At 50.7% G+C, this 27,906-nt stretch overlaps 3 protein-coding genes across 6 annotated transcripts; 2 read left to right on the top strand and 1 right to left on the bottom strand.

Annotated features, from left to right (window-relative positions):
• Positions 1-1,572: 1,572 nt before the first annotated feature.
• LOC119106090 (androgen-induced gene 1 protein) lies at positions 1,573-10,451 on the top strand. The gene is made up of 5 exons (XM_037229690.1): positions 1,573-1,840; positions 3,293-3,430; positions 7,986-8,203; positions 8,738-8,889; positions 9,460-10,451. Exons 1-5 carry the CDS (start codon positions 1,661-1,663, stop codon positions 9,507-9,509), a joined length of 738 nt encoding a protein of 245 aa, XP_037085585.1. The 5' UTR covers positions 1,573-1,660; the 3' UTR covers positions 9,510-10,451.
• A 5,444-nt stretch (positions 10,452-15,895) lies between these two features.
• Positions 15,896-22,123, top strand: LOC119109217 (UBX domain-containing protein 1-B). Its single transcript, XM_037232812.1, has 8 exons — positions 15,896-16,087; positions 17,603-17,656; positions 18,458-18,544; positions 18,875-19,036; positions 19,303-19,411; positions 19,673-19,810; positions 20,138-20,318; positions 22,080-22,123. Exons 1-8 carry the CDS (start codon positions 16,047-16,049, stop codon positions 22,121-22,123), a joined length of 816 nt encoding a protein of 271 aa, XP_037088707.1. The 5' UTR covers positions 15,896-16,046.
• Positions 22,124-22,475: 352 nt separating this feature from the next.
• On the bottom strand, positions 22,476-26,347 carry LOC119109226 (putative pterin-4-alpha-carbinolamine dehydratase). Of its 4 annotated transcripts, none has more exons than XM_037232836.1 (3): positions 26,222-26,347; positions 23,583-23,720; positions 22,476-23,021 (listed from the first exon to the last, which is right to left on the bottom strand). In XM_037232836.1, the coding sequence occupies exons 1-3, from the start codon at positions 26,222-26,224 to the stop codon at positions 22,842-22,844; spliced, it is 321 nt and encodes a 106-aa protein (XP_037088731.1). In that variant the 5' UTR covers positions 26,225-26,347; the 3' UTR covers positions 22,476-22,841. The 4 variants fall into 4 exon arrangements, with proteins under 4 accessions (XP_037088731.1, XP_037088724.1, XP_037088739.1 ...); XM_037232829.1 differs by lacking the exon at positions 26,222-26,347 and adding an exon at positions 25,630-25,904; XM_037232844.1 differs by lacking the exon at positions 26,222-26,347 and adding an exon at positions 25,266-25,406.
• Positions 26,348-27,906: the final 1,559 nt, after the last annotated feature.

Below are 27,906 nucleotides of genomic sequence, written 5' to 3' on the forward strand. Positions count from 1 at the left end.
TCCCACGAATTTCACCTGTGGAGTGATTGTTTTTTAATCTTTCAATTCAAAACCCCATTTTCAGTTCAGATTGTCTCCGCTAGATGCCGTTGTCACCCCTTCAATCCTGATTATCCCCGCGGTTTCAGAGTCGCGATAACGCCCATGCCCAAGAAAGACTAAAAAAATACACAGTAGGTTTTCTTAACACGCGCGCAGATGGAGTCAATTTGACCCCGCTCCCAAAGTTTTTCCAGAACAATTTCGGAACGGAGCGGCGTAGCCGCGCCAAACTTTGCATGGCTGTAAACAACTGAACAGCGGATATTTTGGTTAAAAAATAGATGTGCCCTCCAAGGCCGTGTACCTGCAGCGGGTTAAGTCACACTGTGGCCGTCAGCGGAGCCATTTCCAGGAATCCTTTAATCCGATGCCACAGCGGAATAGGAGACGAAGTCATGCATATTTGAGATAGCTCGATAGGCAAAAAGAGATAACATTTAAAGCTACAATAAATTCCGTTGACCTAGGGTCGGGTATGAATATTAGACAAGGGTTAGGACAAACACACTTTCTAACTCGGTAGCATGCTTGATAGGCTATGTTTTGGTGCTCATTTCGGATTTATTGATGGCAGGGACCACAACAGACATGCCACATGAACTTTTCAAGGTCAGAAAAGGCCTCTGACCTAAAATTTCCAAGGTGAACATTTTGCTTTGAGGAGCACTCAGACTAACGTAATCCCTTGCGCTTATCTCAGTGGCAAAACTGAATAATCTCTCAGGATTATGGTTACTTTGACCTTCTAAAAGACAGGAAAAGGTCACCGACCTTAACTGAACACCATGAAGGATCTTTTGCGAAGAATGGATATTGAGGTTAAATGTGGTTGCATGAGAATGTCTGGGGTACTTTGGACACCAATCCAGAGTTTGACATTATTTGACCTTACTTGACCCTTCGGTCGTAATATGTGAAGCTAAAATTTTATCACAGGTGAGTTCACATACAGGCCAATGCACTATGTGGTTAAAATATTTTATCAATGAAGTTAGATAAGACAGTACTAATAGTTATTCCTCGTAGAATAACCGGGAGAATGGAGAGGTGGATATGAGCTACATGTCTTTATCGAAACGAATATCAGAAGTGGCTGACTTCTGATATTGACTACTGAAATTCGTTTCGTTTTAAAGGCATGGAGCCAAACCACCAATGCATCTACCTTTCCATTCTCCCGGTTATTGTACGAGGAACACGGCTAAGAGTACCGTCTTAGCCATATGCGTAATGCTCATCACCAACGCAGTTAACACCTTATGTTTCTCAATGCCTGTTAACTTTGTTTTAGTTTGCGGCTCCCTAACTGTTTTTTGTCTTAATTCGTCTCGTTAATATGCTTGGATACAGATGAAGAAATCTGTTTAATACGCATAATTTTGTGTATACGGCAGTTGTCGCCCTTAGCACAGTACGAAAACTTCTCCAATTTGGTAGCTTTGCAGAACGTGTTTCCCAGAGCAGGCGTTTTTCTATCTACCACAAAAATCTGTCAGCGACAATCTGCCTGCAGCCAGCCTCGAGCAAAAAGCCGGCTCTCGACGTTGTCAAGTGTTGGTTCGAAGATAGGTGTGCGTTGTGCGTGTGGTCTTGGGGGTGCATCGCCACGCAGGGCGATATGGGTCCATTACTACTGCATATCCTAGCTTGGGTCGTTTTTGCGTGCTGCACGTATTATGACATGCACATGCTTTTCATTCCTGATGCTAAGCAGCCCAGCTTCGAGGTCGTAAAGGAGCTAGCATTTCAGAGAAACCGCTTGGGTGGGCGGTGGAAGTACCTGACTATTTGGGGCCTGGTAAGTTTTTTCTTTGCTTTGGTGTTTGTTGTATTTTCTGGGATAATCAAGGCTGCTTCAATGTTTTCATCATTGTTTTATATAGTGGGTGTCACACAAGTGAGTGCCCATAGGGCTCGTGCTGTCTTTGGCATCCCTGTTGTAGTACCTGCATCACCTAAAATATCCTGAATTAAATAAAGGGGATGTTGAAGGTTGTACAATATTGGTACCAGTTAGGACTTGATGCCTTGATGGATACATCACACCATAATCTAGTGATGTGCCATATATTGACAAGAATCAGCATTTGCCCCTCATTTGACACCTGCCCAGCTTGCATCAGTGGACATCTAAATGTGTGTTGCAGCTGACAGGTAATCATACCAAAATAGTGGAGGCTGCTGACACTTAAAACTGCTCACACAATGCCATCACAAAACCTGAAAACTGCTGCTAACCTGGTGGTAGCTGCATGTGCATCCAAGCACGGCTGGTCCATGATGGTGCATTGTTGTGTCCTGTCATATGTGTGGCACCCAACCAATGGACAGTGATCAAAAGGAACCAGTTTGGCCAGAATGGGTCCCCTCAAAATCAAATGGTTCAGGGTGAGTGGCAGGCATGAGGGAAGGCAAGAGCTGTTTCTTTTGCATACCATGTACAGAAAAATGAAGGTGTTTGTGTTATCTGGTTAGTTATTCTGGTATATCTGGTATATGACAGTTATTCATGAATATCTGGCACATCTTATGAGACCAATGCTGTATGGTTTGGATACTACATGCAGTCCTTTCTGGCTGTCTTAGGAAGTGCAAGTCCTATTTTGAGGGAGTTCAATGAGCCCTCCTGCCCCCCCCCCCCCCTAGTTCTTATGCTCCTGCATCTAATGCTCAGTTCCCAAAGTTGCTAAGTGCCTTGGATGTTTAAGGATGTGGGTATCTTGCTCTTTGCCCAGGGGCATTCATTTATGTCCATTTCAGGGAAACCTGGCACTGCATGTAGATTTTAGTAATGTAGAGTGGACTGTGTGATCAATTCAGTGATTGTTGGCTTAGCCTCTGCCATACCTGCCATACCACCTCCTCCACCCTTGCTACTCTGATAGCACTGATTGGGAAAACAGAGGAGGCAGCAACAACTGACTATTCTGGGCAGTTCATGATAACTTGATGCAGGCATAGAACAAATGTCTAATAACATGATGAGCAGATGATGGTAGGTGTGTGGCCTAAATGGCCTATGTTTGGTTGCTGCTCATTTAATGTGAGATAAATCTGGTGTACTCAATGTGATTTGTGTACTTGTGAACATGACTTGTGAGTCACATGGACCTGTGATATGAATCCATTTACTGAAATGGACTTGGCTAGGGTAGCAAGTTTCGAGCCTGACGAAAAGTACACTGGTGCTGATTTACCCATTCATATCGTGGATGCAAATATATCCATTTACTCTACTAATTTCTTGCAGACTGCTCAACTGATCTATTACTTCATCGCACTGTTGAATGACGTACTCGGAACGAACACCTTCGTGGAACGTGACGTGTCAAAACTGCAACGAGTGCGGGATGTGTTCTTCACATCGATCGCCTTTCCCATCGGACTGGTAAGGGCTGTTGGATTGTCACAATCCTTTCACCTGTTAACGACTGGTAACGGCTCATGCCGATGTGTTGCTGCCTGTTTCGCGAAGCATTGTATTTTTTGTGTAACTACATGTCAGTTATGCTGACAAAACACATCTTGTGTGCTGTTACGCTAACTGGCATTCCAGTTGGTCGATGCCGGCAAGCGGAGGTGGGTCGCGCACTCACCGCTCCGCGGTGCTCGCTCGACCGCAGGTTGTGACCCGTGCTAAGGGATCCCAGTGCCCAGTGGATTCGGAAACTTTTTCAATTTCGAAGTGGTCGTGATGGTACGGTGGTTTCTGTTTTCTTTTCGCGAAAAGCCCGCAGCCCACATCAAGACTACGTGAGTGCGAGGGTCATCCCGGGATCAGGGATGCTCACAGTGGTGGAGCTGTGGACCTGGAAAGTGGTAGGGCACTTGACGTTCCAGAACGGAAGTCAGTTGGCGAGCTAGTCCGTAATTACGAGCCACCGGGTGGCATGCAAAGCAAGTGCGATCGCAGGGAATCTGGCGACCCAGCGTCAGTCCGCAAACATGAAGCCTAATAGCGAGGCGGTGGGCCGAACCGCAGTCCATCGGTCACAACGGTAATGGTAACAGCAAAAACCTCAAGGAGTGCCTGGATGCTGCCGTGGGCACACTTAGGACCGCATCACCGTATCACTATCCCGTGAGGACCGCATCACTGTATCACTATCCCGTGAGGATCGCATCACCGTATCACTATCCCGTGAGGCCTGCATTACGGTATCACTATCCCGTGAGGACCGCACCACCGTATCACTATCCCGTGAGGACCGCACCACCGTATCACTATCCCGTGAGGACCGCACCACCGTATCACTATCCCGTGAGGACCGCACCACCGTATCACTATCCCGTGAGGACTGCACCACCGTATCACTATCCCGTGAGGCCTGCATTACGGTATCGCTATCCCGTGAGGACCGCACCACCGTATCACTATCCCGTGAGGACCGCACCACCGTATCACTATCCCGTGAGGACCGTATCACCGTATCACTATTCCGTGAGGACCGCATCACCGTATCACTATCCCGTGAGGACCGCATCACCGTATCACTATCCCGTTAGGACCGCACCACCGTATCACTATCCCGTGAGGACCGTATCACCGTATCACTATTCCGTGAGGCCCGCATCACCGTATCACTATCCCGTGACCTTCACGAATACTGTGTGATCGGAGCTATAGGGAACCTGGTGCGACTAGGGGACCTGAGGCGTTACGTGGAGAGGGGGACTGTGTCATCACGGAGCTGATCAAGGAGCTGCGTGGATCAAGGTCGTGGGTACTTGAACTTTGCTACGGACAGGTAGAGCCAAATGCAGTCTTATCGAGGTCGGAGTCGTAGGCATGTATTGTAGGCACCGCAGCATATGTGCAAGATCTGAAATATTTAATTGGAAGTCACCAGCTCGTGATGTTGAGTTCGGAGTAAGTGCTCCTTTCAGTAAGTGACCCCCTTGAAGTCGAATCTGCTCCGTGTACAGGACAGCGTGGAGGGTGGCCTTGTAGGCATGGCTGCAATGGTACGAATAATGACGCCTCTGGCCTGGAGAAATTCCAGCATCCATTGGCCTCGCTCCATGGGCCGGCATCCGCAGTAATATCATATGCTGAGAATAACTGCACCAAATTTCCCAACAGTCATAGAACTGCTGAAACGCCGCTGCGGGGCGTAATCTATTAGCACGGCAAACCGGAACGCGCACACGGATCTGACTGCTCCGTCTGAGAATGGGCAGAATTTTGAATCATTCCGTCAGACGCGGATAAGATTGTGTCTAGCATCAGTGACCCACGTGCACTACAGGGGAGAGCAGCTCTCGAGGCGGCGGTGGTGCTGCCAATAACAGTCGGCGGGGGGGGGGGGGGGGGAGGTTACCGCGGGACTGGCTTATAATGCCCAAATCAATAGGATGGTGATGCTACAACGTAAGAAGGACTATGAAATGAGCCATAGCTAACGTGCAGCAGCAAGACAGCTTGAAAAGGCGCACCAGCATCAAGAGAAGTCGGCGCAATGACATGTCCTGTAGACCTGGAGACACCTGCGTCGCCTGGTGGACTAATGCCTGTGTCAATAAACACAAGTGCTTTGCGCTGTACCTACGCTGTCTGCCACATTCGCAGAATGGGATGCATCATAGTCTTTTTAATGGCATGCCACTGGGAAGGCCGAATGCCGCTCTATGAGAATGTCGACAAACTCAGGAGGAAACGCTCACGCGCCCAACAGAATGGTGACACACTCAAAGGCTTCCTGCTCGTGTTCATAATTGCAAAAAGTAATCTATTCTACGCGGCGTAGTCGCTTAAGCGGATTTTAAAAAAAGTGTGGAACATGGGGGTGATGAGCGTCATGACCCACACTTCGACGAAGCTCAAAGTTTTCCAACTTTGGCTCCTGACACGCTTCAAGGAGAACTTCACGCTCAGATCACAGCAAAGAGTACATCACGCGAAGCACCGTAGTTGTTTTCGGAGACAAGCTAACAGAAGATGGGATGGCGCGTATGCTTCATGGCCTAGTGGTCATAAAATTGCAACTATTTAACTTTTGCCAATGTAATGCTTGTTTGGACTGTCGTGCTCGTCTGGTGTGTTTGTAGCTACGCGAGTGCAGGAGCTTAAACATCAAACGAGGAGGACGTTCCGAATAGGTATTGCGTTTGTGATACTCATACCTCGTCGCAATCAATCCGGAAACTATTACTCACTGAAACTTTTCGACGTAGCGTAGGCGTGGCGCTTCTGGCGAACAAGTTTGGAACGCTGGGTCATCGGGCCGTGGTCCACTTGTCAAAAAAGTTTCGGAACTATCCATTCTCAGCTCTGATACCTGGAACAAACACTCGGATCAGAACAGAAATTACACCAATCAAACTGTTATCTAACGCAAACTGTATCCGTGAATTATTAATTGTTTACCCAGAAGGTCGATAGTGATCAAAGGTCTAGTAAACGGCAGATGGTGTCCGCCGAGCCCGGGCTCTGTGAGTCCACTGCAAGCTGCAGGAGATCTGGAGTATCGTCTGTCAAAGTCTGCTAGAATCCTCGGTGGTGTCAGTTACCAGCTGGTACGTTGACGACATTGTTGATCGAGTCAAGGAAACAATGGGTGCAAAATGACCCATATGCCGACGCGCCCGAAAACACCAAATCACTGCCACACCGGAACTGTTCTGTTGGGCTTTGGAGATGCTTCTGGACGTTCCTGCGCAGCTTCAGTCTGCCTGCAGCTGAATACGGATGACATGAGCTTCCGCCTGCTCGTCGCATCGAAGTCACAATAGTCGCCGCTGGCTAGGCGAACACACGCCTACATCTTGAATTGGTCCCTGCCGTGATGGGGATGTCGTTGGTAGCAAACACCAGAAGCGCCCTCACCCTGCAACGATGCCTCAGAGGACTCAGGTTTTGCTGGGATAGCTTTGGAACGGGTTTGAGCACGATGCTGAAAAAATTGGTTGCTTGGTCACATCATTTTTACTTATGTGAGAGGAAGGTTCTGACGTTGGCGATTCGTGGCCATTAATCTCTTCTTTGGATGAAATGTCTGACATTTTCCGTAACCTAAAAGTGGCAAATAATGCCTATTTCTTGCATGGAATGCACTTGAGGGAGATCTTCTGGACGTGCTCTTTTCATCGATATCACTCTGAAGTGCATTGTTATCACTGCTATCGCTTGCTAGGTCAAACTGTTCAAGGTGTAGCCTACAGGGGTTTTCTCTAAAACTGGTTGTTTCGCTATTATCATACTATTTACTGCGAGTGCAAATATATGGAAATCGTCTGAAAATGTGTGCGTGCCGGGGATAAAGCGTTTGGTTGCTACATCAAACGGACCGCATTATACCAGTGGTTTCTCAGGTCGTCCAGACTGCCATCAAATACCTTTGCCTTCTCCACAACAGTATTAGATTGGCTTTAGAACATAGCTATACGTCCGCACAAAGTACGTTCCTGGACATCGTTGTGACGGTGTATGTAAACTCGTAAGTATTAAACCCAGCTGTTCCTCAAGTCGAAGCATTCCGACACCATCATTCATGCCCCGTGATACACCAACCCATTCCATATTCACGAAAGGGTGGTAATGGTTAGGCATTTCAGGGCGCCATGAAGATGCCGTGGCATGCCGCTGAATGTGCTCGCTCGTGTAAAAATATCCTTGGATGTTTTCTAGCATGGATATCTCGGTGGCGATTGATGCTGTGCTGATGAGTGGCATATTTTAGACCTTCTTGTAGGGTTCAGACGTTCAACTCTGAACCGTCGCACATGCCATCTTTTGGGACCTATACCAGTAAGAAACATTGCGACGGTTGAAGATTATTGATACCTTCCCGTTCGCTACCTTCCGTTTCGTGTCGATAACATGCGTTTCGTTTCCAGGTCGTGAGCTTTGTGCTCCCGTTCGTCAAAGAGCTTTCGTTTACATTCAAACATTATCCGATGTGTGCGTAGTTTAGGGATTGTCATGGCTTCTCTGTTCTCTTCAGCTGGTGAGCGTCATGTTCTGGGGCCTGTTCGTGGTGGACCGTGAGCTGGTCTTCCCGGCCATCCTGGACCCGCACTACCCGTGGCTCCTGAACCACGGCGTCCACACTATGCCGCTGGTGCTCGGCGTCCTGGAGTTGATGACAGAGCGACACAACTACGCCGCCAACCGGCTGTCGATCAGCCTGCTCTGCACCTTCCTCGCCTCCTACCTCGGCTGGTAAGCTGGTGCGCCTGCCACTGACGCCGTTGAAACGCTGGTGAATGATGTGACAAAAAAGAATATTGCCGGAGTAACGATAATCAACACAATGCAACGTACAGCTGCATCCATGCCAGAGGAGTTCTGTACGCCACACCATTCCGCAGCAGGCCAGACTTGCCGTTGTGAGCGAAAGATTAATGGCATTGCACGGGTTTCCTTCCTGAAAAGGAACATAGCTGTATGTACAGTGCTTAGCTGAAGATTAGTTAAAGAACCTTTAGAGCTGCGCCGCTATTCATGAAATCCGCAATCGTGGCAATATTAGCGTCACACTGTAGTCAGCTTTCAACGCTTGTCGAATATAGGCATCGCTTGATCAGTTAAGCAGCATACTCGCCTGGCAATACGGCCGGCGGCCGGCGGTGGCGGCGCGTGTGCCCCCGGTGGCGGCCGCGGACCGCACGATCGGCCTCAGGGTGGGCGGCCCATGACTGACGTGCTCACTGTGTAACCAGTAGCCAGTAACGGCCGCTGCTGTCGGGTGCGCAGGACGCTGTACCTGGCGCTGGCGGAGAACCTCTGGGTGTACGGCATCATGCGCGTGCTGGGCTGGCCGCTGCGGATCGCGTTCATCGCGGCCAACCTGACCGTGACCGTGCTGCTCTTCTTCCTGGGGAAACGGCTGGACGCCCTGGTGTGGGGTGAGTGGTCGTTTTCCGCTGGACTGGCCGCAGAGTGAGGTGAGTGGTCTCTCACCACTGGACTGGCTGCGCAGTGTGGAGCGAGTGGTCGCTTTCCACCACTTCGGGGGTCATGATTGGGAAGCTGTCATGCTTTACAGTGGATCAGTTACCACAGCTGGCAGTTCCATCGCAAAAAGAACCTGAACACTTTCTTTTTCTGACTGGCAAATTGCGCCTGTTCACGATTTATGGTGCGGGTGTGGCATGGAACGGTTTTCGCGAACTTTCCAGGCTGGTGGAGCAGGGCTCTTTGTAGGCAGAGTGAAGTGAAGGGCTAGATTGCATGATATTCTTGTTTGTCTATGGCTTTGGTATCATTTTTTTTCTTCGCAGATTATTTTTGCAAGGTCGTCCTTTTTCCTAGGATAAATCTCATGTAACAAGCCTCAGATCGTCGGATTCTGGGAACCGGCCGAGTGTCAAGGTGCCGTGGCCAGCCAGCAAAGGCAGCCGAGCGCGGTGGGCGCCGCTGACCACCCTGTCCTTCCGTGCGGCCGGTCACACGCTCACTCGGCCGTCCGTCCGCAGGCTCACAGAAGGCGGCCGCAGCGAAAGCGAAGGCCAAGAAGAGCCACTGACGACTGTCTGGAGAGGCCCGCACGCCGCCGCCGGTGGTAGCGCTGTCCGGTCCTCGGGTCGGCTCGTCGGGACCGCGTGGTGTGCGCAGCCACGTATCAGTCGTCTGGCCTTTGGTAGTCGTTGAGATGTAGCTGAAAGCGGAAACGTTAATTTGCGGTGATTTTGCTCATTGTTCCCCGAGTGGTGATTCACGTTGTTATGTGTAATATGGCGCGTCTACACCTTTCGACTGCTGAACAGTATTGTGCCCATCGCCAGCGTCTGTTGAGCCCCATGCGTCATAATTAGTGCGTATACCGGGCTTTGCAATCCACGTCATTGAGGTCCATGCGACCTTTGTTATTGTTCGTGATTTGGTGTCCAGTGTTTTGTTTTTTTGTCATCCAGGATGGCATTGAAGAATGCCAAACCTGTCGTTCACCACCACCTAATCTGCATTACGTCATTCGCTCTTAGCGGTTTCATTCCCCAATGAAATACTTGTGCCGTCGGGTATCACGTGAAATGCGTGTGCTATTTTGGAATGCTCAGGCATCTGGTCCGTTGCAGAATGTTTGTTAAATACTCCTTTTTAATTATTTCGCGATCGTTGGCCCATATTTTGCGCGTGATTGTTATTAGATGATAACCCCTGATCGAGCTGTAGCGACCAATGTCGATATTTGATCTAACGCCCGATGCATCTCCTCAGTGGGAAGGCTGTGTACAAGACTAAACCAGGCTGGTGTCAGCGTCATGCTTTCGCTGGAATCACGTCAGGACATGACATATGTGGATCTGTCGTGGACTCGTTGCGAGCTCCGTACAATGGCATAATGAATGCTGATTGCCACAGCGTTTTCTTAGTGGGCTTATTGGAATAACATGCTGTATTAGTGGACTTAGCACGGTACAGCCTGATGCACCTGGCGATGTTTACCAAATACAGATAGACGACGATGGAAGCGTACTGAAATCGGCACGCCCGCACCCAAAGCCTCAAATCATCATTATCATCATCACGGTCACGGGCTGGGCGCTCCCATCGGCGCGTTTGACGGCCGGCTGGGCGACGGTTAGCAGCTGTACCTGAGTTCCCTGCACGGTGATGAGTGACGACCGCCTGCTGACCGCGGGCTGCGCGGGGATGAGCCACGGCTGCAGGCCGTGTCACTGCTTCACGGTCGCCTGCGGCCTGTGTCGTACCTCGAGGCCGTGCCGCTGACGGCGGTGTTTGTCGTCAACACTGCTGACGGTGGTGTGTGTCGTCAACACTGGCTGGTCGGACGGCACGCGTCGCGTCAGGCGCGGGACCGCCTCCTCAAGAGGAGTGCTGCCACTCGTCTGGTTTCCTCACCTTCGAGGCACCGCGACACCGATACATGTGCATGATTACAACGGCCTCACCATCTAGGATCCCGGATCGATCGGTGAATTCTGCAGGCGATAAGGTCGTTGGAGGCTTGTGGTGCGGGCAGCTTGGTGGCCTTGCCCGTGATTTCTTCGCTTTCACTTCTGACGTTTCATTTGCTGGATTTCTGAACCTCTAGTGTTACTTTCCTAATCCTGACACTCTGGATCAGGTGGAAAACACTGCTCTGGACAGCACAATTCTCTGTTAAGGAAATGTGCTCCTCAATGCGTCGTGATTTGATAACGTCATCGTATCTTGCGAAATATTGATTGAGAGCAAATTGGCGGCCGTTGGCCGCGTTCGATCTGTCGTCAGCACATTTGCCAGCCGGAATGCGTGACGTAATGCGTGTGGACGGCGCGTTTGATGTGTGGGCTGACGGGAGTTTTTGAACTTTGCCTTTCCTCCTTCCTTTACCTTTTACGTTACCCCACACACTAACTCTGGCTTACCGTCGACACACTACGTACAAAGTGGTGTTTGGAAGCATGGCTTCTGCTCCGATATTACCATCATCTATCCCATCCGCATATTGAGTGCTTTTTCCCATTTCCAATTCATTTCATTTTGTTCCCTCTCATTTTAAGTGTACTTATAACGCTATTAATTTGCCTGAACAACGTGACCATACACCATACCATTACTGTCACTCACCTTTTCACGACTACTCTTGGCATTTCAAGTTCCCTCCTTATCTATCTCCCGTCGCGTCTCCCCGTAAGATTAGAGACAAGTACCCCTTTCCCACCTAACGCGCTGGCATATACTTTTTCGTACATGCGTTTCTAGGCAACCCATGCAAACAACGTGAGGAATGGTGCTGACCGGTTCCTGTTGGTTCGTCATATTTCACCACATTTCCGCTTTTTCTCCATGCTGACGGGCTGACACAAAATCCTGGCATTATCGTCAGCCGGCGCATGAGGTAACAGGCCACGTGACTTTGTGGTCACATTACGTGACGTAGGGCGAATACTGGGCCATGATTGGTGCCGAAAAACGTGGTGACGACCGATCGAACGCGGCCGTTTTGTCTGTAAATGGCGTTCACAAGCGCCAGATATGAACGCCTCAACAATTACATTTTTCTTGACATCGATCGCCACATGGTTTATGAAATGGCAAGATCTGATGGCGTTATTATGACGTCATGAACGTCAAGGTAACAAGGTAAAGGTAAATCGGTGACTGTTCTCCCCGATATACCTTTGCTCATTTTCGCGGGCGTGTGGCTAAACAACTTGAGGGGGTTAGGTCTTAAAAAGAGCAGGATTGTGAACAGTACCGAAAGGTCTTTAGAATGGTTCTTTCAGCTCAAGACCGCATGTAAATGTGGAACTCTCCCTTTAACTGAAATAAACGCCAGAAGCTCCTGCCAGGTAGCGTGAATTCTGCCTGAATTTTAGCGTCAATAAGGTAAAGAAATAATGCGTTAAACGAATCCATGAAATAAATGGACGGAGCTCTTCAATTCACACTAGTCCAAAGCACTCTTTCTAAGCCGATAAAGCTTGGAGGCTTCGTCAGAAAGTGTATTTGTGTTGCGCAAAGTTGGTGACGGCTCCGCGAATGCAGATTATCGATACAAAGGCGTGAACAATTTTCATGAGCATGGCCATCCCATGGTTTTCTGGAAACGCTCAACATTCAGTCAGGATCACTTAGTGATATAAATTAGATACATACTTTTGAACAGGCGGGCTCGCAAATCCTAGCAATAAAAGCCTTAACGCCAGGCGTTGCAGTCCTCGCATGCTGCGCAACGTCGGCCCCGAGGCTAACACTAAGCCGTAGCCAACGGGTGAACGAAGAGCATGACGTATCTAAAAGAAGTACCTTATCTGCATATTTGCATAAGAACATATCTGCCTTAACATCACCGCAAAGTGGTGCTGGAATCTGTTGGGAAACTGGAAGCGTAAAGGCAGGATCTGTATTCTTTGCGTTCATGTAATTGTTTACCTGTCCGGAGGACAACCCCAAAGTTGTAAAAAGATACCCTGGGTCTCTTCTTTGAAAGGTACGATTTAATATTACTGACATTTGGAGCCATTATTTTACGACGGCCGTCCTCGCGCGCATGGCGCCCGCCTGGTATTACCCGCAGTGGCCAACATCTTTCAGTTTTATGGTAACTATAACCCAAGCAATTGCTGTCCCTGCTTCCGAGATTGATGACACGCAATATCAAACCTTTGATGTAGTTTTTTCACATGTCGGCTTTGCACAAGCACGAACATGTCAGGCAAACATGGGATGGCTTTATGCGTTATTGAACTCATTTCGACCCACTGTTTTCAACACTTATGACACCCCCCTATTTCTTGCCGGGAAATGGGTCCGCTTGCAAAGAAAACTAGGGACACCTTATTGTTCCCCGCCAAGGACTGAAGTGCCATTCCGTCCCATCGCGGGGTGCCTTCCGGCTGCCACCCTGGCGACACGGGGCGGGATCCTCTGGTCGATCCGGAGGCCCTTAGGGGGATAGATCACATTGGTCCACTCCCTGACGCGGGAGGCCTTCTGATCCGCGCAGTTGAACCTGGATTGACGCAGGAACCCTCACTGACGCAACAACAGCCTTGATCGCCGCAACTGGTCCAATAATCAGCACATACACTCCAGTTTTTTGCATACACTCCAGAACTTTGACCGACACGGAGCCGACTGTTCGGTGTTATTGATATCTAGTCGGAATAGAGAAACTCTGTTTCAGGGGTCCCCAATCGGTGCAAGAGGCCTTCTTATTGATATTTGAGATCACGGTCCAACGGGTAGTGTCCTTAATGTGATCTTCAGCCAACCCTTAACGCCGATCAGCCTTACCATTGGGCCCTTGAACTTTGGTCTCGAGAGCCTCCTCGACTCTTCTTCGGTCCCTTCCAATACCGCTCCTGGCCGACTCGGGGCCGCTTGCTGCCACAGGACCCCTGCCAGGCATTTTGGTCCCTGGACGGCACAGGAGCCCCTTATTGTGTTAGGGACTCCTAGCGTTGTAAATCGCGGGCCCCGGCTTCGTTCTTGCTTGGGAAATAGGTTTCAAAGGCTCAAACCACCAGATGGACATGGAGGCGACTGCTTGGCTCTGTGTCCGTAACAAATGCTTGGCTCCGTGGCCCTATGTGATAAGGATAAATAATGACAATAACAGGGCCCTAAAAGAATCCCCCTCACTGACATTGCAGGTCACGACACTACCGTTGGGCGTGGGGTCCAAACCCAGTCGGGCCTTGAAATTCGGTACCGAGGGATTCTTTGGTCCCTCTTCGAACCTCCTCGAATGTAGCCCGTGACTGACTACGAGCTTTTAGCCGACACATGGCCCCGTGTTGAGCACTGTGGGCCCCTAACCAACACAGGGGCCCTGTCATTGGTTCAGGGACCCGGACGCATGCAAATCATGGCCCCGGTCTCGCCCTTGCTTGGGAAATGGCCTTCAGGGTTCAGGCTGACAGGAAACCAACTATTCGGTGTTCGTGGTCTGTGGCCGAATTAGACATCCATGCTATTTTAAGGGTTCCTCAAGCGGTGTAAGAGAGCCTCTGATTGGTATTTTAGGACACGACCCTACGGGCTGCAATTTTTATATGACCTACAGTCAGTTCTTCGGATCATTAAGCCCTCCAGTCAGGCCTCTGATCGCTGTTTCCGGTAGGCTTCCTGGGCCTCTCTTCGGACCTCATCGAACAATGCCCCTGGTCGGCTCGGGGCCCTTTGCGAGCATAGGACCCACTGTTAGGTACTGTGGGCTCCAGATAAATACAGGGAACCCGACCAGTGTCAATCACTGGCCTCGGCTCTGTGGCTGATCGGGACGTGAGCCCTTCAGACCCATACCGACATGGAGCCGACTGTGTGGTACTGGTGGTGACTGACGGACATATAGGCCCATATCGACTCAGGGGGTTCGCCATCAGTGCAAAGGGCCCTCTGACTGTTGTTTGAGGGCCCGCCCACGCAGGTTAGGCCCCCTGAATAAGACTCCAACCAGCCCCTCATTCTCTTAGACTCTCTAATCCGATCTTAGATCTTCGAACCCGGTGGGCTCTCCAGGCTCTTGGAGACCCCTCGAAAACTGCATCTGGCCGACTTTGGGCCCCTTGCCAAAACATCGCAGGTTCTAGCTTCGTCCCTGCCTGGGGAATGGGCTCTCAAGTCCACGCCGCCGCGGAACAGACTGTGCGCTGCTGGTGTTGATATAAAAGCCCTCAACTCAGGAGGCCCCTGATCCAAGACGGCGGGCCGAGGCCCTGAATGCGACCTACGGCCGGCCTTTCGTGTCCTTTGGGCCCTCAGGTCGGGCCCGTAGTCGTTTCATTATATTTCGTTAACAATCCTTTCTGCCCCCCCCCCCCCTCGAAATCTACGGGGGCTCATGCCCCCTGTGCCCCTTGCGTGCTGCTACGGACTGAGAGTAAAAAGCTGGCCCGTCAGGTGTCCAAAAATTATCGATGACAAGCGCCAAATAAAGAATATCAGATTCGTCATGCAGTGCGACTCTGTAAATACATTGATGGGCAATAATTTGGCTCACCACTTCTCTCACTTCTTTCACTAATCAATTGGACGTCGTAATCGCTGGATGTTACAGGGACGTTAGATGTCATGGATTTGGACGTAACGAGCTAGAATGTCATGAACTCCACCAATGGGCACGGAACTGGATGCATCTCGGACATTATAAACCCTGTATGATGCACTTCTGTGATATGAACACTGTACGCTGTGATCCTGGACGTTATGATAGTCCCCCACTGAGAACCCAAATAAGCATTGCGAGGTCAAAAGGCCCTGAAAAGAATGCAGAGAGACGCCGAATGACACATTGAGCAGAGCTCTTAGGTTTCGGGGTTTCGTTGATTTTGCAGAAACTTCAGTGGCAGAGATGTTCGATGATGAGAACGCATAATTGTTTTTTCGTGCAACGACAGCTGATTCACTTCGCCTTACGCTGCGCCAGGAACGTCTTCTGAGACTGAATGGCAACAAAAACTCGCGAGAGAGGGCAGTGGACGTGTGACATTTCAAGAAACGTGCCGGGTTCATCCGTGCAGTGATTTCTTGGTCGTGCGCTTGGGTGGGAGGTGTTAAAAGTTGTGCTGATATTCTTTGTGGATACATCAACCGTAGATTTTGATGAAAGATGGAGACACTTCTTGAAATGGGGTTTCCAAAAAACAGAGCGTAAGTGGTTTTGTTTCCTGTCCTTTGTAATGATCAATTTGTTGGCCTAAATGTGCATAGCTTGTGCTTTTCACTAGTTACGGTGGTGCAATGCATGGAATGGAATATGTTGGTTATATTGATGCCCATTTCATCTACATGTGATCAGGTTTGTAATTACTGCATGTTGGTAGGTGTTCCCATTCATTTGCAAAATAGCTTCAATATTGTGGTTGATGTTCTGTAAAATCCCAAACTACATTCCCCATTCAGTAACCTTGGCTTATATTGCTCAAAGAGTCTCCTTATTATGTAAGGATGTCACATTCAGCTCTAAGACCTATTGGGGATATAAGACTATACAGGGATTTCACTGCTTTCTGTGTCTAAATTGTGCCCAAAGTTATTAAGTTAGGCACCTATGCTCAGGGCATAGGGATTACATATTTTTCATTATGCTTGTTAACACTTGCATTGTCCTCAACCTCTTCATGGGTATATGTGTAATTGTGCTTAGGCTTTTATCTTGATGTGCTTTGTGGTAATAGTCCTACTTTATTAACATAAATAGTGATATTGCTGCTGCTTATTTTTCATTCATGATTGGATCCTTATTAAGATTATTTCTATTTAACATAGGTGGAACTCACAATTTTGTTGTAATTGGGCACAAGAACATATCTGTGTTATTTGCCATCTGGATCGTCATATCACTGAGGCATCAGAAGCCTTTTATGCCTTCTAAGCATTTCAAAATTTGTTTTTCCCAGTTGTGTAAGATCAAACCCTGAGATTGGATGCACCTTGTGGATTGTGAAGAGCATCATTTTCTTAAGCCCATAGATGTTATAAATAGCAGAAAATCTTTCACTGGCTTTAGCATGGGATATCGGAATATAGGATATTTATACCATGTAATGTGCTCAGATTCATGATTGAGATTTGGCATGCTTATGATGAGTAATGGCAAAACTCAATGAACAATGGCATCCAGCCATTGCGCCAGATGGGGGCGTGGAGGCACCCCTTTCATTATTTCTGTGACACGGCTGCTCCATGCCAGGATAATACAGTTTTTCCCAGATTTCAGCTGACCATTGCATGCTGGTCGGACCAAACATTTTGCTTTCTCAGGGACTTGAAGCTGGTGCCACATGATGCATGTCCTTGATCTTATACCCTAGACCATGTAGACCATGTTGGTATCAAAACCACCATAATTATGGTGTAATAAAGAAGCTCCTGGTAAAAATAGCAAATGACTTAGAAGTTGGTGTTACAACTCTATATATTTGCCACATTGACTATTTCGGTGTCTCCACTCCCCTCAAGCCCGGTCCTCACAGCATCTGATCGAGCTCCTGGTTGATGTTCAATTCACTGATTGATCACAGGTGGTGTGTTAGCAATCTAACAATGACATTTTCTAATTCTAGCCAATCGCCGGTCGTCGTCGCCCACGCCGGCGGTGACGGCCGCAAACGTCAGCGTACCGGCGCAGTGACGTTTCATACCCATGTCCTGCCTTTCTTACAGAGAAAAGGCTCTTGCCATGACTGGACACAAGGGAGCTGAACCTGCAATGGAATGGCGAGTACTCGTGTTTTACAATACTTTTTTCTTAAATATTTGGTCCGAACCCTTTGAATGGACGGATTTCCGGGATCAGAGCTCATGCTAAGCAGTGCTTGTTGCGTAAGCCCTGACCCGTACCATCCGATCGCGTAATTCCATGTCAACGGTAGAATTTGGTGGCGAAAGCTTAGCGTGCCGCAATGCTCGGCACGGTCCGTCCTGCCCTCTGACGTCAACTGACCTTTAGCGCGACCGCTGCCACCGGCCGCAGGCCATACCTGTCAAGGGCAAATAGCGAGCGCCCTAAAGCGACTCGAACCCACCCCGCCACGGGTGGGTGTATCGGAAGGCAGGCGCTCTAACCAACTGAGCCACCGGGACGGACAATTGAGCCACCGGGACGGACTGGCCCATAAGTGGACATTGTCGCTGTAACCTCACTACGAGCCAAAACTGTCCCGAACAAATTACCAGATTAACATATTTTTGTTTGATTACTAAACCCAATGGCAATTCAGACTTTATCGGAAGGGAAGGTACACGGTGGGGAGAGCGCTGGAGAAGCTCGAGCTGTCGCCGTTGTTGGGCTATGGGTCTCGTGGCCTCTCCAGTTGCCTATAGGGTCCCGTCTTGTCTCCATTCATTAGTCGTGCTGTCTGGGATTGACGGTGTGCAGCACTAGCCTCCCCTTTCACCCATCGATGACGTAGCTGGCATCGTTCGCCTTGCGGCGTCATATAAGTAGATCACTGTGGGTTGTGACCTGTCTGTTTATTGCAGTGTCCTGTCTCACTCGGACGACCCTCTTTATTGCAGGCTCCTGTCCCACTCGGACGACCCGACCATTGATGACCCCATCCCAGAGGATGCTGCTACGGCCGAGGGTCAGGGGGAGCAGGTTCAGTAAGTGTCGCACATGTTGAAAACGCCCGCAGTGTGTTCTGTTCATGGTGGGTAACCTGGTGCATTAAGTATGGTTAAGTCATCCATTTACCACAACCTCTTTCCTGTGGGCAGGCATGAACTTCAGTCAAAGAGCATTTCATGGTAACATGTAATCACCTACCCATTGCATGAGCCTGCAGCATGGGTTGTGGGGTGCAAGTTATAGTCATGTTTATATGGTGCCCATTGCGACCGTTTTATTTTCATTTCGGCACGAGCGTTGCAAAGTGAGCCAGTGGATGTGCATATTGTTGCATGGTTATTCATATTGCCGGGCTCCTTTTCCAGAAGGGTTCTAACTGCGGAAGAAAAAGCTCAAAAAGCGAAAGAATTGGAAGAGAAAATCAAGGCGAGAAGATTAGAGAGGGAGGAAAAGGAGAAAAGGGAGGCGATTGAAAAAGAGAAGAATAGGATGGCTACAGGGAAGCAGATTGTAGACGCCAAGAGACGGTATGAGGCTCCTGCATCCTTAGCACTACAAGTTAGCATTTTATTACGTTTGGTATACTTCGATGGACGACTGGCTTGGCTAGATGTCGTTAAGACAATGCTCCATTCTGTGCATATTTTGCGTATATCTAAGCCGCTGGTGTAGAGTTTTTGTCTATGTAATTACTGAAGCAGCCGCATTTGCCCTGAGGGACCGTTTTTGAACACGGAGGTGACAAGCTTGTGCTGACGTTCCCGCGCTCAGCAGGCTTTTTTCTGTTTCCCAGAATGGAAGAGTTGGAGATGAAGAAAATCGCAGAGGAGAGAAGGCGAGAGAAGATTGAGGAGCGGCTGGCCAGGGAACGGGTCAAGAAGCAAATTGAGGCTGACAAAGTGGTACGGTTTTTAAATCGCGTCGCTGAGATCATCTGAACGTGTTACAGGACGGACACCACGTGCCCCATGTGTACTGTATTGCTGGAGAGGTACTCGCAAAATGTCCGAACATTGTGCGGTACTGTGTGCGCTACAGACTTCCCATCAGCAGTGACTCACACTGCGCATAATTCGTGCCCGGATAGTTGGCGTTATCTATGCTCTCGATCATCAAACTAGAAGGATGTGGCGGATCCCGCTGCGACCTCCACCTCTCTGCAGGCGCGGCGACAGAAGTTCGGAATGGAGACGCCAGAGGGTGCGGCGGCTGCAGCGCCCCCGGCTCCGGCTGCGGCTGCCGCCCCTGCCGCCCCTGCCGAGGCGCCCGCCAAGAAAGAGTACTCCATGACCAGACTACAGGTGCGCTGCAGCCATTGACCACTCCGGCCGTTATGGCTGCTGCTCACACACCCTGGTCCATACGCCGCAGCCATAGTCTGTGTTGCGACCGGTGTGCGGATATTTTTTCAATGCGTGTTACACATACATTGGACGTAACATGACAGTATATGGAGAACCGTTAGAGTCTTGGGTTCGTAGTAAAGGTGAGCGCCACTGGCCGTTTCTGTCCCACATGGCTGGGCTGTGCTGCGCTGAATGTCTGACAGCGGCAGGCTGAGCGGACGCCCCGTCTCGGTGATGCTCCAGGCCGCCCTGTAAGCCGCCTCCGCCTCCCCTCCGCCGCAGATCCGGCAGATGGACGGCTCGGCGCTCACCACCTCGTTCGCCGCCAAGGAAGCGCTGGCGGCCGTGCGGCTGTACGTGCAGATGAACCGCACCGACGGCTCCGGCGAGTTCACGCTCGGCACGGCCTTTCCGCGGCGCGTCTTCACGGCCGAAGACTACGAGAAGCCGCTCGACTCGCTCGGTCAGTGGGTGCGGCGCGTCGGCCGCTGGCGTGGGGATGCGGGCTCGATTCCCGCCGCGGCGAACTTTTACTGCTCCCGGCGTGCGTCGCTGGTGACTGAGCTGTACACAGCCTGAACAGTTACACATGGCTGTGAGGAGCAATACCAAGAGAAATGATGCGGCCAGCATTGCAGGGGTGAGACCCGTGTGCTAAGCCGGTGGGCGATCGTTTTATTAAGGAATAGTCCCATTGTCTTATGTTCCCCAGAGCGAGTGCAAAAATGCGATGTCGTGAGTTCAGAAGCCCAACGAGCCCGAACACCGCAAGTTTTGACGCTTTCCTTGTGGGTTTCAGTTGTAAAGAAGTAGGCTTAAACGCCTTAATAATAAACACAAAATAGTATCAGCTGGCACTCGTGAAGCTCGCATATATTTCAGAATGATTATTGCAGCACAAATGCAGAACCCAAAGAGAACTAAAGTAGCATGTGAGTTAGAGCTGGGAGTGGTATTTCAGGAGGCTAAGACTAGTGAATGCTAATTTTCGATTTTTACCAGCATCAACTGGCAGAAACTCAAGGAACAATAATCTTTCCTTTGTATTAGTCGCTATGAAATTGTATTAAGTTTCCTTCGTAGACGGGGACACAACAACAATTCACTTACACCATAGCGGCATCATAAGAAAGTGTTAGCTGTAACAGCTATTGGCTACATATGTCCCCTGATACTGCCAATGAATTTGCCTTATGTGATGCATCACTGTTCTCAAAGGGAGTGTGCAGGCAGCCACCACCATTAGGTGGCTGTGAACGCACTGTACAATGTGCAGAGCATTGCGCAAATTACGGCGATGAGCATTATCAGATCTAGTTCAGGTCCGCTGTGGTAAGCTGGTGGATGCCACATTTGCGATAGACATTCAATCGACCCTGGGGACCTCCGTTAGACAGTAGTCACTTGCCTCAATAGGACCTCCATTAGAGAGTAGTTACGTGCCTCAATAATCAGTACGCTAACGTCATACCTCTCTTTTCTATCATATATGGTACCATAAAGTACCCCCGATTTTAATGACATTATTTCACGCCTCACTGGTAATGAATGAACCCTTCTCCACGCACAGAGCATGCTCCACTGCGCTGATTCTGCCAGTGTAATCACGTCTTGTTGAAAAGTGCAATTGCCTTGTATTTTTGAGGGTGTTAGCTATTTTGTCTTATTGTTTAAATAAAATATCTTAATGGCATCAGATGTGCTGCGTCAAGTTAAATGGATCACTGAAGTTGAGTTCCGATTGATCGTCAGTTGTTGCTGGCAGTAGCCTCTGACAATCGGGTTTAACCGGTTTAATCTGACTGGCAGAGACCTCCGGTTCCCGCCAACTCTGATCAGAGCATGTTACAACTGTGTACACATTAAAGGCTCGGTTTCTAGTGGGCCGGATCTAGGGACGGAGCCAAGGGGAGAAGAGGTGGGGGGAGGGGGGCACATGTCCATGGCCCCCCTGAGCCAGTATGCTTATGGCAGATACTAGCAATTTCGCAGAAGTTCGGGAATATTGGCGTTTGCCTCCCCTTCCCCCCCCCCCCCCCATTGGGAAAACTGGCTACTTACCTGACGCAGTCCCTTGTTTGCCGCAACTCTGCCCGCCGGAGCGGGCTCTGCTCTCGTCACCGTCCGCAGTGTTCTTCAGTACGGCGCAGCCGGTGCCGGCTCCGACCTGGCGTGGGTGTGAACTGGTCGGCTCCGGCGGCTAACGGGCGCGCCTCGCCGCCAGGTCTGGTGCCGTCGGCCGTGCTCATCATCTCGCGGCCGGCGTGATGCCGTCCGGGACGCGCCGCCGCCGACGACGTCAGCTGGGGATTGGGCGCGGCCGGCGCCTCTGGCCCGGGGCGGCGGCCCGAGGCCGGGCGGAGACACGCCGAACCCGTGTCAGCTGCCGCGCGCCCAGATCCGTCAGCTTTTAAGTGCCCTTGCGTATGCGTTGAAGCATGCGTCGACTGACTGTACTTGTCCCGGGATGACCAAGTTCGATGACAAGTTGGACGCATGCCGCAAACAAGCGTTACATTTCCAGGAGCGTTGTGATTGCCGTGCTGTGGCTGTTCCGCGCTGCTGTGGAATGAAGCCGTCGAACCGTTGTGCTGCTGCCGAACACGACACAAACACAGACGACGACATTGGAACATTTAGTTGCTTGAGTCTCGAAATACAGGTAATATCAATCACGTGTTTGGTCCCATTCGTCCACGCCCTCCCGCCGCTGGGCCGACACTGGTCCGTCCCTCGCGGAGTGTCTGCATCCGACTCGGCGTCCTCCATCACCCTCACCTCTGCCCCTCAGCTCGCTCCCCGCCGAGCGACCGAATTGGCCTCTCGCGGCTGCGACTGGGCACCAGGAGCCGCCCCACGCCCGGCGTCTCGCGGTGGTAGGCGCTCCTGGCAGTGGTCCCCGACGGTAGCAGCCCCGGGGGCGCCCCCCCCCCCCCCCCCTGGCTCCGGCGGCCGTCGGCCCCGGAGGCGCTCCATGGTGGCGGCTCTACTTGGCGGCGGCGGAGGCCGTCTCGATGAACTGCGCCAGCGTCACGTCCTTGGCGCTGAGGCCGCCGACGTCGTGCGTCGACAGCGTCACCGTCACCCGGTTGTAGACGTTGAACCACTCCGGGTGGTGGTCCATCTTCTCCGCCTTCAGCGCCACCCGGCTCATGAAGCCGAACGCCTGCAGAGGACGGCGGCCCGGTCAGGACGAGGCTGGCTGGGCACGGCCACTGGGCCCTCTCCGGCCCCGCGAACCGGTGCTTTTCAAGAGCTGGTCTGTTGTGGGCTATTGGGGCGTGGTTTGCGTTTACCATTTGGGTGATTGTTAGAAGAACGGGCCGTGACCTTTTGGTGGACTTGACGTAAGGTGGACGTGGTAGCGGCATACGTTAACGAGCATTCCACGTCGCAAGGTTGCCGGTTGTTCAAAACTTATAGCACGAAGACGATAACCGCACTATATGTTCCTGTGTATGACACTGTGTATACACACGCCACTTGACTTAAACGTATAGTATCGAAACGCATAGTAGTTAAATGCACAGTATCAAAATTGTATGCGTAGGGTAAGCATTGATTCTTGAAAATTGTACTTTTACGGGCGGCACAGCACAACAATTTGGCGCCGTCTCATTCTACCTGCATGCTTTATCCCTGCTGACGAGAAGGTCCTAAGACATCGATACCTTAGCACTGAGTAGTGTAAAAATGACTATTCCGCTCATCGGTTACAGGGGCTCACCTGGTTGAAATCGGCGAAGACAAACTGCTTTTCAATGGCATCTCTGCCATCTGTTTTCTTCCACCCAGACTTCAGCAGAGGGTCCAGTTGTGATGTCCTTTCTTCGTCATTTAGCTTCATTCTCTTGGATTCAGGGCCCTGCAAGGTCAACACTGTATCAAGAAATAGTCATGTCCACCGGGGGTCGTGGCACATTTGTTTGCAAAGATAAGTTCAAGTCATTTGTGGCAACTGCAAAGTATTGTTTATTCTCTTCTCAGTTAGCTAGCGCTGATGCCGAAGCGAGACCCCATTTTAGCAGTGCGTCGTTTGTACGGGGGCGCTACCTGAGTGTTTTATGCTGCAAAGAGCATATGTATGTACAGTGTTTTTTCATTGTTTAGTTGTAGTTGTTAGCCAGACATGATAGCGTAAGAAGCACAGCTTACACGGTAGGGGGTGCCTTGACATGGATGCGGTGCGAGTTCACATTCCATGACATTAAACGAACATCTCGGCTTTCGCCGATCGCCCGCCCGTTGCCAACCACGTTGCAACTTGCAAATGTGTGTGAATGCGAGGCAGCGTATTAACGGCACTGGTGGCCCAACACCCAAGGCCTATGGCCGGACGGCTTTTAAACACGACCGAGGCAAAGTCCAGCTCCAGCTGCAGATCCTGTCGAGGGCTCGACTGTAAGGTTTGCCTGGCGTGGTCGGGCCGCCCACAAGCACGGCGCCAGGTCTGTGGCTGGTGCTCGCTCAACAACTGGGATTGAGAAGAAAGCTATCAATGGCATATCAGAAGTTCGAGCTGGAAAGGCGGATTGACAAGTAGGAAGAGGGCATTCGGACACGGGACAAGGGTGTAGTATTCCGAACGACAGGGCGCACGGGGTTTGTCACAGTGCCAACGTAGCATGTGATGTCGCACGCTGATTAAAGCAACAAGTTTCGCAGACGGCCCATATTGTGAAAGGTAGAGAGGGTATGCGACACCGCATGCTAACGACCCTGGTGACGCACTCTAGAAGCCTGCGTGAGTTGGCAGACGGCCTCGCGTGGAACCACACTGCTTGCGAGAGTTCTCAACTACGATCTATCGACTACGATCAACTACTTCTATGGTCAGGTCCAGACGGGCGTGAGAGCCGAGTCAGCTGTACTCACGGCCGGTGACTACACTTTCATAACGCGTTAAGTCACAATGCGCTTCACATTAAAGTCTAGTCAGGCAGTTGCCAGCGCGCAGCGCTGCACCTCACCGTCAAGGTCGCCCGTGTCCGTCTGCGGCTCAGGCGAGCAGCGACGCCGACCGGGGCGCTCCCTACCGGGATGAAATCGATAGCAACCGGCCGGGCTGGTCGGCCCAAACAAGTATTCATAGAGATGGGCAGCATGCATACCAGGGGTTGGTACTTACGGCATATCCGAGGGCACGTCACGTACGCGGCGTGGCTGCCAGCCGGTGATACGTGTGCGGTATCGGTGTACCAACTGTCAACCCTGGCACCGGCTGCAATGTTTTTGTATCTTTTTTTAAAGGTGGAATGGGCGGCTTCGGTGCTTAATTTGTTTAGCGTTCTATCTTGACACATTCGGTTTGCTTCCGTTTAAGTTATATTTGATTCGATTATGTTTGTTTATTCCTTAGAATTGTGCATAGTTCTGTATAATTATACACTCGGTGCGTACAGATACTTACAGCAGGAAGTGTAATTTTGGTCTCGCATTCCGTGTCTCAATATCATGACCATCTCCAATGCCGTATCATGGTGGCTCCACTGCGACCCGCTTTATCAGTGCACACTCTTTATGGTCCAACGTCTCAGACAAAAACCCGTTCCCTGTAAACAAAAACTGCGCGCTGTCATACAAACACGTTTAAACATTCCCGAGTCGTCCTTATACGGAGGGCTTATTTTCCCTCTGACTGCCTCCTCTGTCAAAGACTGATGCCGGGCCCACGAGCCATCCCCGCGTTCACCACTCCGCTGATCTTTCACGTCCGGCCCCGGGCTGCACTACTGCGTCGTGCGAGGCTCCCGCACTGCCGCGGCGGCACTTACACTGGGGCACGCCGGCCTGGAGGCCGCCGCGCGCCGAGCACCACTCTCCGCCATGAGGAGGGGCAGCCACGACACCGCCCGCAGCAGTCTCATGGCTGCGGGCTAGCGGTGGGCCCGTTCTGCGCAGCGAGGCACCGCGCGGTGACGCAGGCCCGTGGCCAAACTCGCGCGCCGAGGGCGAGCTTGGCTCGCGGTGGTCACGGTTGTCCAGCCGGGGTGCGCGCCGCACTGCACTGAAGCGGCGGACCGACGGCTAACCCAGCGCTCGCCGGCTGACCGGCCGCCGACTGAGGTGATGAAAGCCGTCGCCGCCGGCCGTGGCCGGCCACGTAACGCTGATGGGGAAGGGGAGGGGGCGGCACCGCCAGGTGGGCGAAACGCAGCGGCGCTAGCGAAGGTCACGGGTCGGGGCTGCCGGCTGACGGGTCATCTGCGGTCACCGCAAGCCTTGCAGTGAAGCCGTTTGTGTAACGGCCGCTAACGCTACCCGCGCCGTGTTTCGTCGAGTGTTGAACACAAACAGGTAGGACGGGTCCAGCACGTCGCGTGGACAAAATGCCGCCGCAAGCGGCATCGGGCAGTGGAAACTTACCATACGTGCGGGCGGGCCGGTGCGAGGTGCGCGGCGCTGGCGGACCGGACTGGACCGGCCGGGAGATGGGACTTAGATACGCTGGGAGGCCACCGCGCGTACAAGCCAACTGAAAAGCGTGAGGAGGCTCGGGACGGAGCTGGCCGGCCGCGCTGTGGCGCCCCCGGCAAGGCCACGTAGCTGTAGTGCCGAAAAGCGGCGACAGGCGGCGGCATAATTTTGACTCGTGATCTAAGTTATTTTGTTATTAACATCCTTTTTGTCTTGGCGCGATATTTATGACTTAGCGTTACGGAGAAAAACAGCCAACTTCAAAGTTTTTGCTTGCATGGTAAGAAAGAAAAAAGAAACCTTTCTGCACTTCTTTCCACGATCTCTGGTACGAGAGCGGAAACGAGCACTTAAAACTTTGGAAAATTTGGCATTACGTTCATGGTGCGACGTGGAAAGAAGAACAATAACTGTATGATCCCCAACTTTGCATCCGAGCAGTGGATAACCACTGTTTATCTCTTATCGCGTTTTCATGCCTTTCGCGCTAGGCCGCCTTTAAAGCAACAATTCTGCCAAAAATATGGAAGTATGCATGCATGAATACCACATTCGACCGTTTTCCTTGCAGAATACAGACCCATTGCTTTTCACTTCGCTCCACCAAATGTCCGTGGCGGTAAGAAATAGATTTGGGAGTATTTGGTAGCAAGGCACTGTATCCTGGCGGCAAAACTGAAATTCATGTGCGCCAGTTATTTCAGGTCGGTTACAGTTTATCTAACTGACGCAAATCGAAGGCGACGCAAACCGAGGTTTGAGCGTTGTTGTATGCCTATTTTACATTAGTTGAACTACGTTGAACATTTGATTTAAGCTAAGCTGTCTGTCGAGCCCAATCTTACCTTACCTTATATTACCTTGTAATGATCGGGAATTATACAATGCCACTAGGGCTGTTGGTCCCGGTCCTCGTAGCCAAGCAGTTTGAAACATATGACAAACAATCTTAGGTCATTTGATCGACAGGTTATTCATACAGGGACAGGCAGGCACTCAGTCAGGTGCAGGTTCTTATTCAGTTGAGGCTCCAGCCCCGCCCCCCCCCCCCCCTCTGTCTGAGAAGAAGGTGAGCTTAGTCGATGGATGAATCAGATTTTGGCTGTTCTTGGGCAGGTTTTACTGTTTTTCACTCTTCAATCCCCTGGCTAATTTTGCATCTGACACCCCATACTCTAAAGAACTTTAACTAAAGCAATTAGGTTATGCAATCTCCAATTTTGGTATGATTGTACAACACAGTGTTGCACAATCCATCATTAAAACTTGTGATGTTTACAGAAGACTGCAGGTTCTGTTCTCCATCACTGTGTTTGGCTGCAAAGTGTGAGAGAATTATCATTGTCCATCTTAAGTTTGTTTACATGGTCACTATAGATGGATATTCTTGTGTTACTGGTATCTTATGAAAATGGTTTTGCAAAATCTTACAAAAATGATGGAAAATTTAAAATCAGTTGTGTGCGATAAAGACACACATAAGCTAAATGTGCTCTAAGAAGGGGTGTGCATTGCTGGTTCATACCATGCCATCCTCTTTTACCATTTTTTGCTTTACACTTGCACTTTTGCAAGGCTTTGATATTTATATTTGTCAAGCGGAAGGCAAGTATGGCTTGTCTTTTCTTCATAAT

This window comes from Pollicipes pollicipes, unplaced genomic scaffold, assembly GCF_011947565.3.
Source record: "Pollicipes pollicipes isolate AB1234 unplaced genomic scaffold, Ppol_2.1 Scaffold_2555;HRSCAF=2994_pilon_pilon_pilon, whole genome shotgun sequence".
Taxonomy (NCBI): Eukaryota; Metazoa; Arthropoda; class Thecostraca; order Pollicipedomorpha; family Pollicipedidae; genus Pollicipes; species Pollicipes pollicipes.

Excerpts from the sequence above, each read along its gene's own strand:
- LOC119106090 (XM_037229690.1), top strand. The coding sequence starts at position 1,661 with ATGGGTCCATTACTACTGCATATCCTAGCTTGGGTCGTTTTTGCGTGC. Across the intron at positions 1,841-3,292 it reads ACCTGACTATTTGGGGCCTG|ACTGCTCAACTGATCTATTA; the intron begins GTAAGTTTTTTC and ends AATTTCTTGCAG. Across the intron at positions 3,431-7,985 it reads TCGCCTTTCCCATCGGACTG|CTGGTGAGCGTCATGTTCTG; the intron begins GTAAGGGCTGTT and ends TGTTCTCTTCAG.
- LOC119109217 (XM_037232812.1), top strand. The coding sequence starts at position 16,047 with ATGGAGACACTTCTTGAAATGGGGTTTCCAAAAAACAGAGC. Across the intron at positions 18,545-18,874 it reads GGTCAGGGGGAGCAGGTTCA|AAGGGTTCTAACTGCGGAAG; the intron begins GTAAGTGTCGCA and ends CTCCTTTTCCAG. Across the intron at positions 20,319-22,079 it reads GAAGCCGCTCGACTCGCTCG|GTCTGGTGCCGTCGGCCGTG; the intron begins GTCAGTGGGTGC and ends CCTCGCCGCCAG.
- LOC119109226 (XM_037232829.1), bottom strand. The coding sequence starts at position 25,722 with ATGAGACTGCTGCGGGCGGTGTCGTGGCTGCCCCTCCTCATGGCGGAG. Across the intron at positions 23,721-25,629 it reads CCAGGCCGGCGTGCCCCAGT|GGCCCTGAATCCAAGAGAAT; the intron begins GTAAGTGCCGCC and ends TTGACCTTGCAG. Across the intron at positions 23,022-23,582 it reads TCTTCGCCGATTTCAACCAG|GCGTTCGGCTTCATGAGCCG; the intron begins GTGAGCCCCTGT and ends CGTCCTCTGCAG.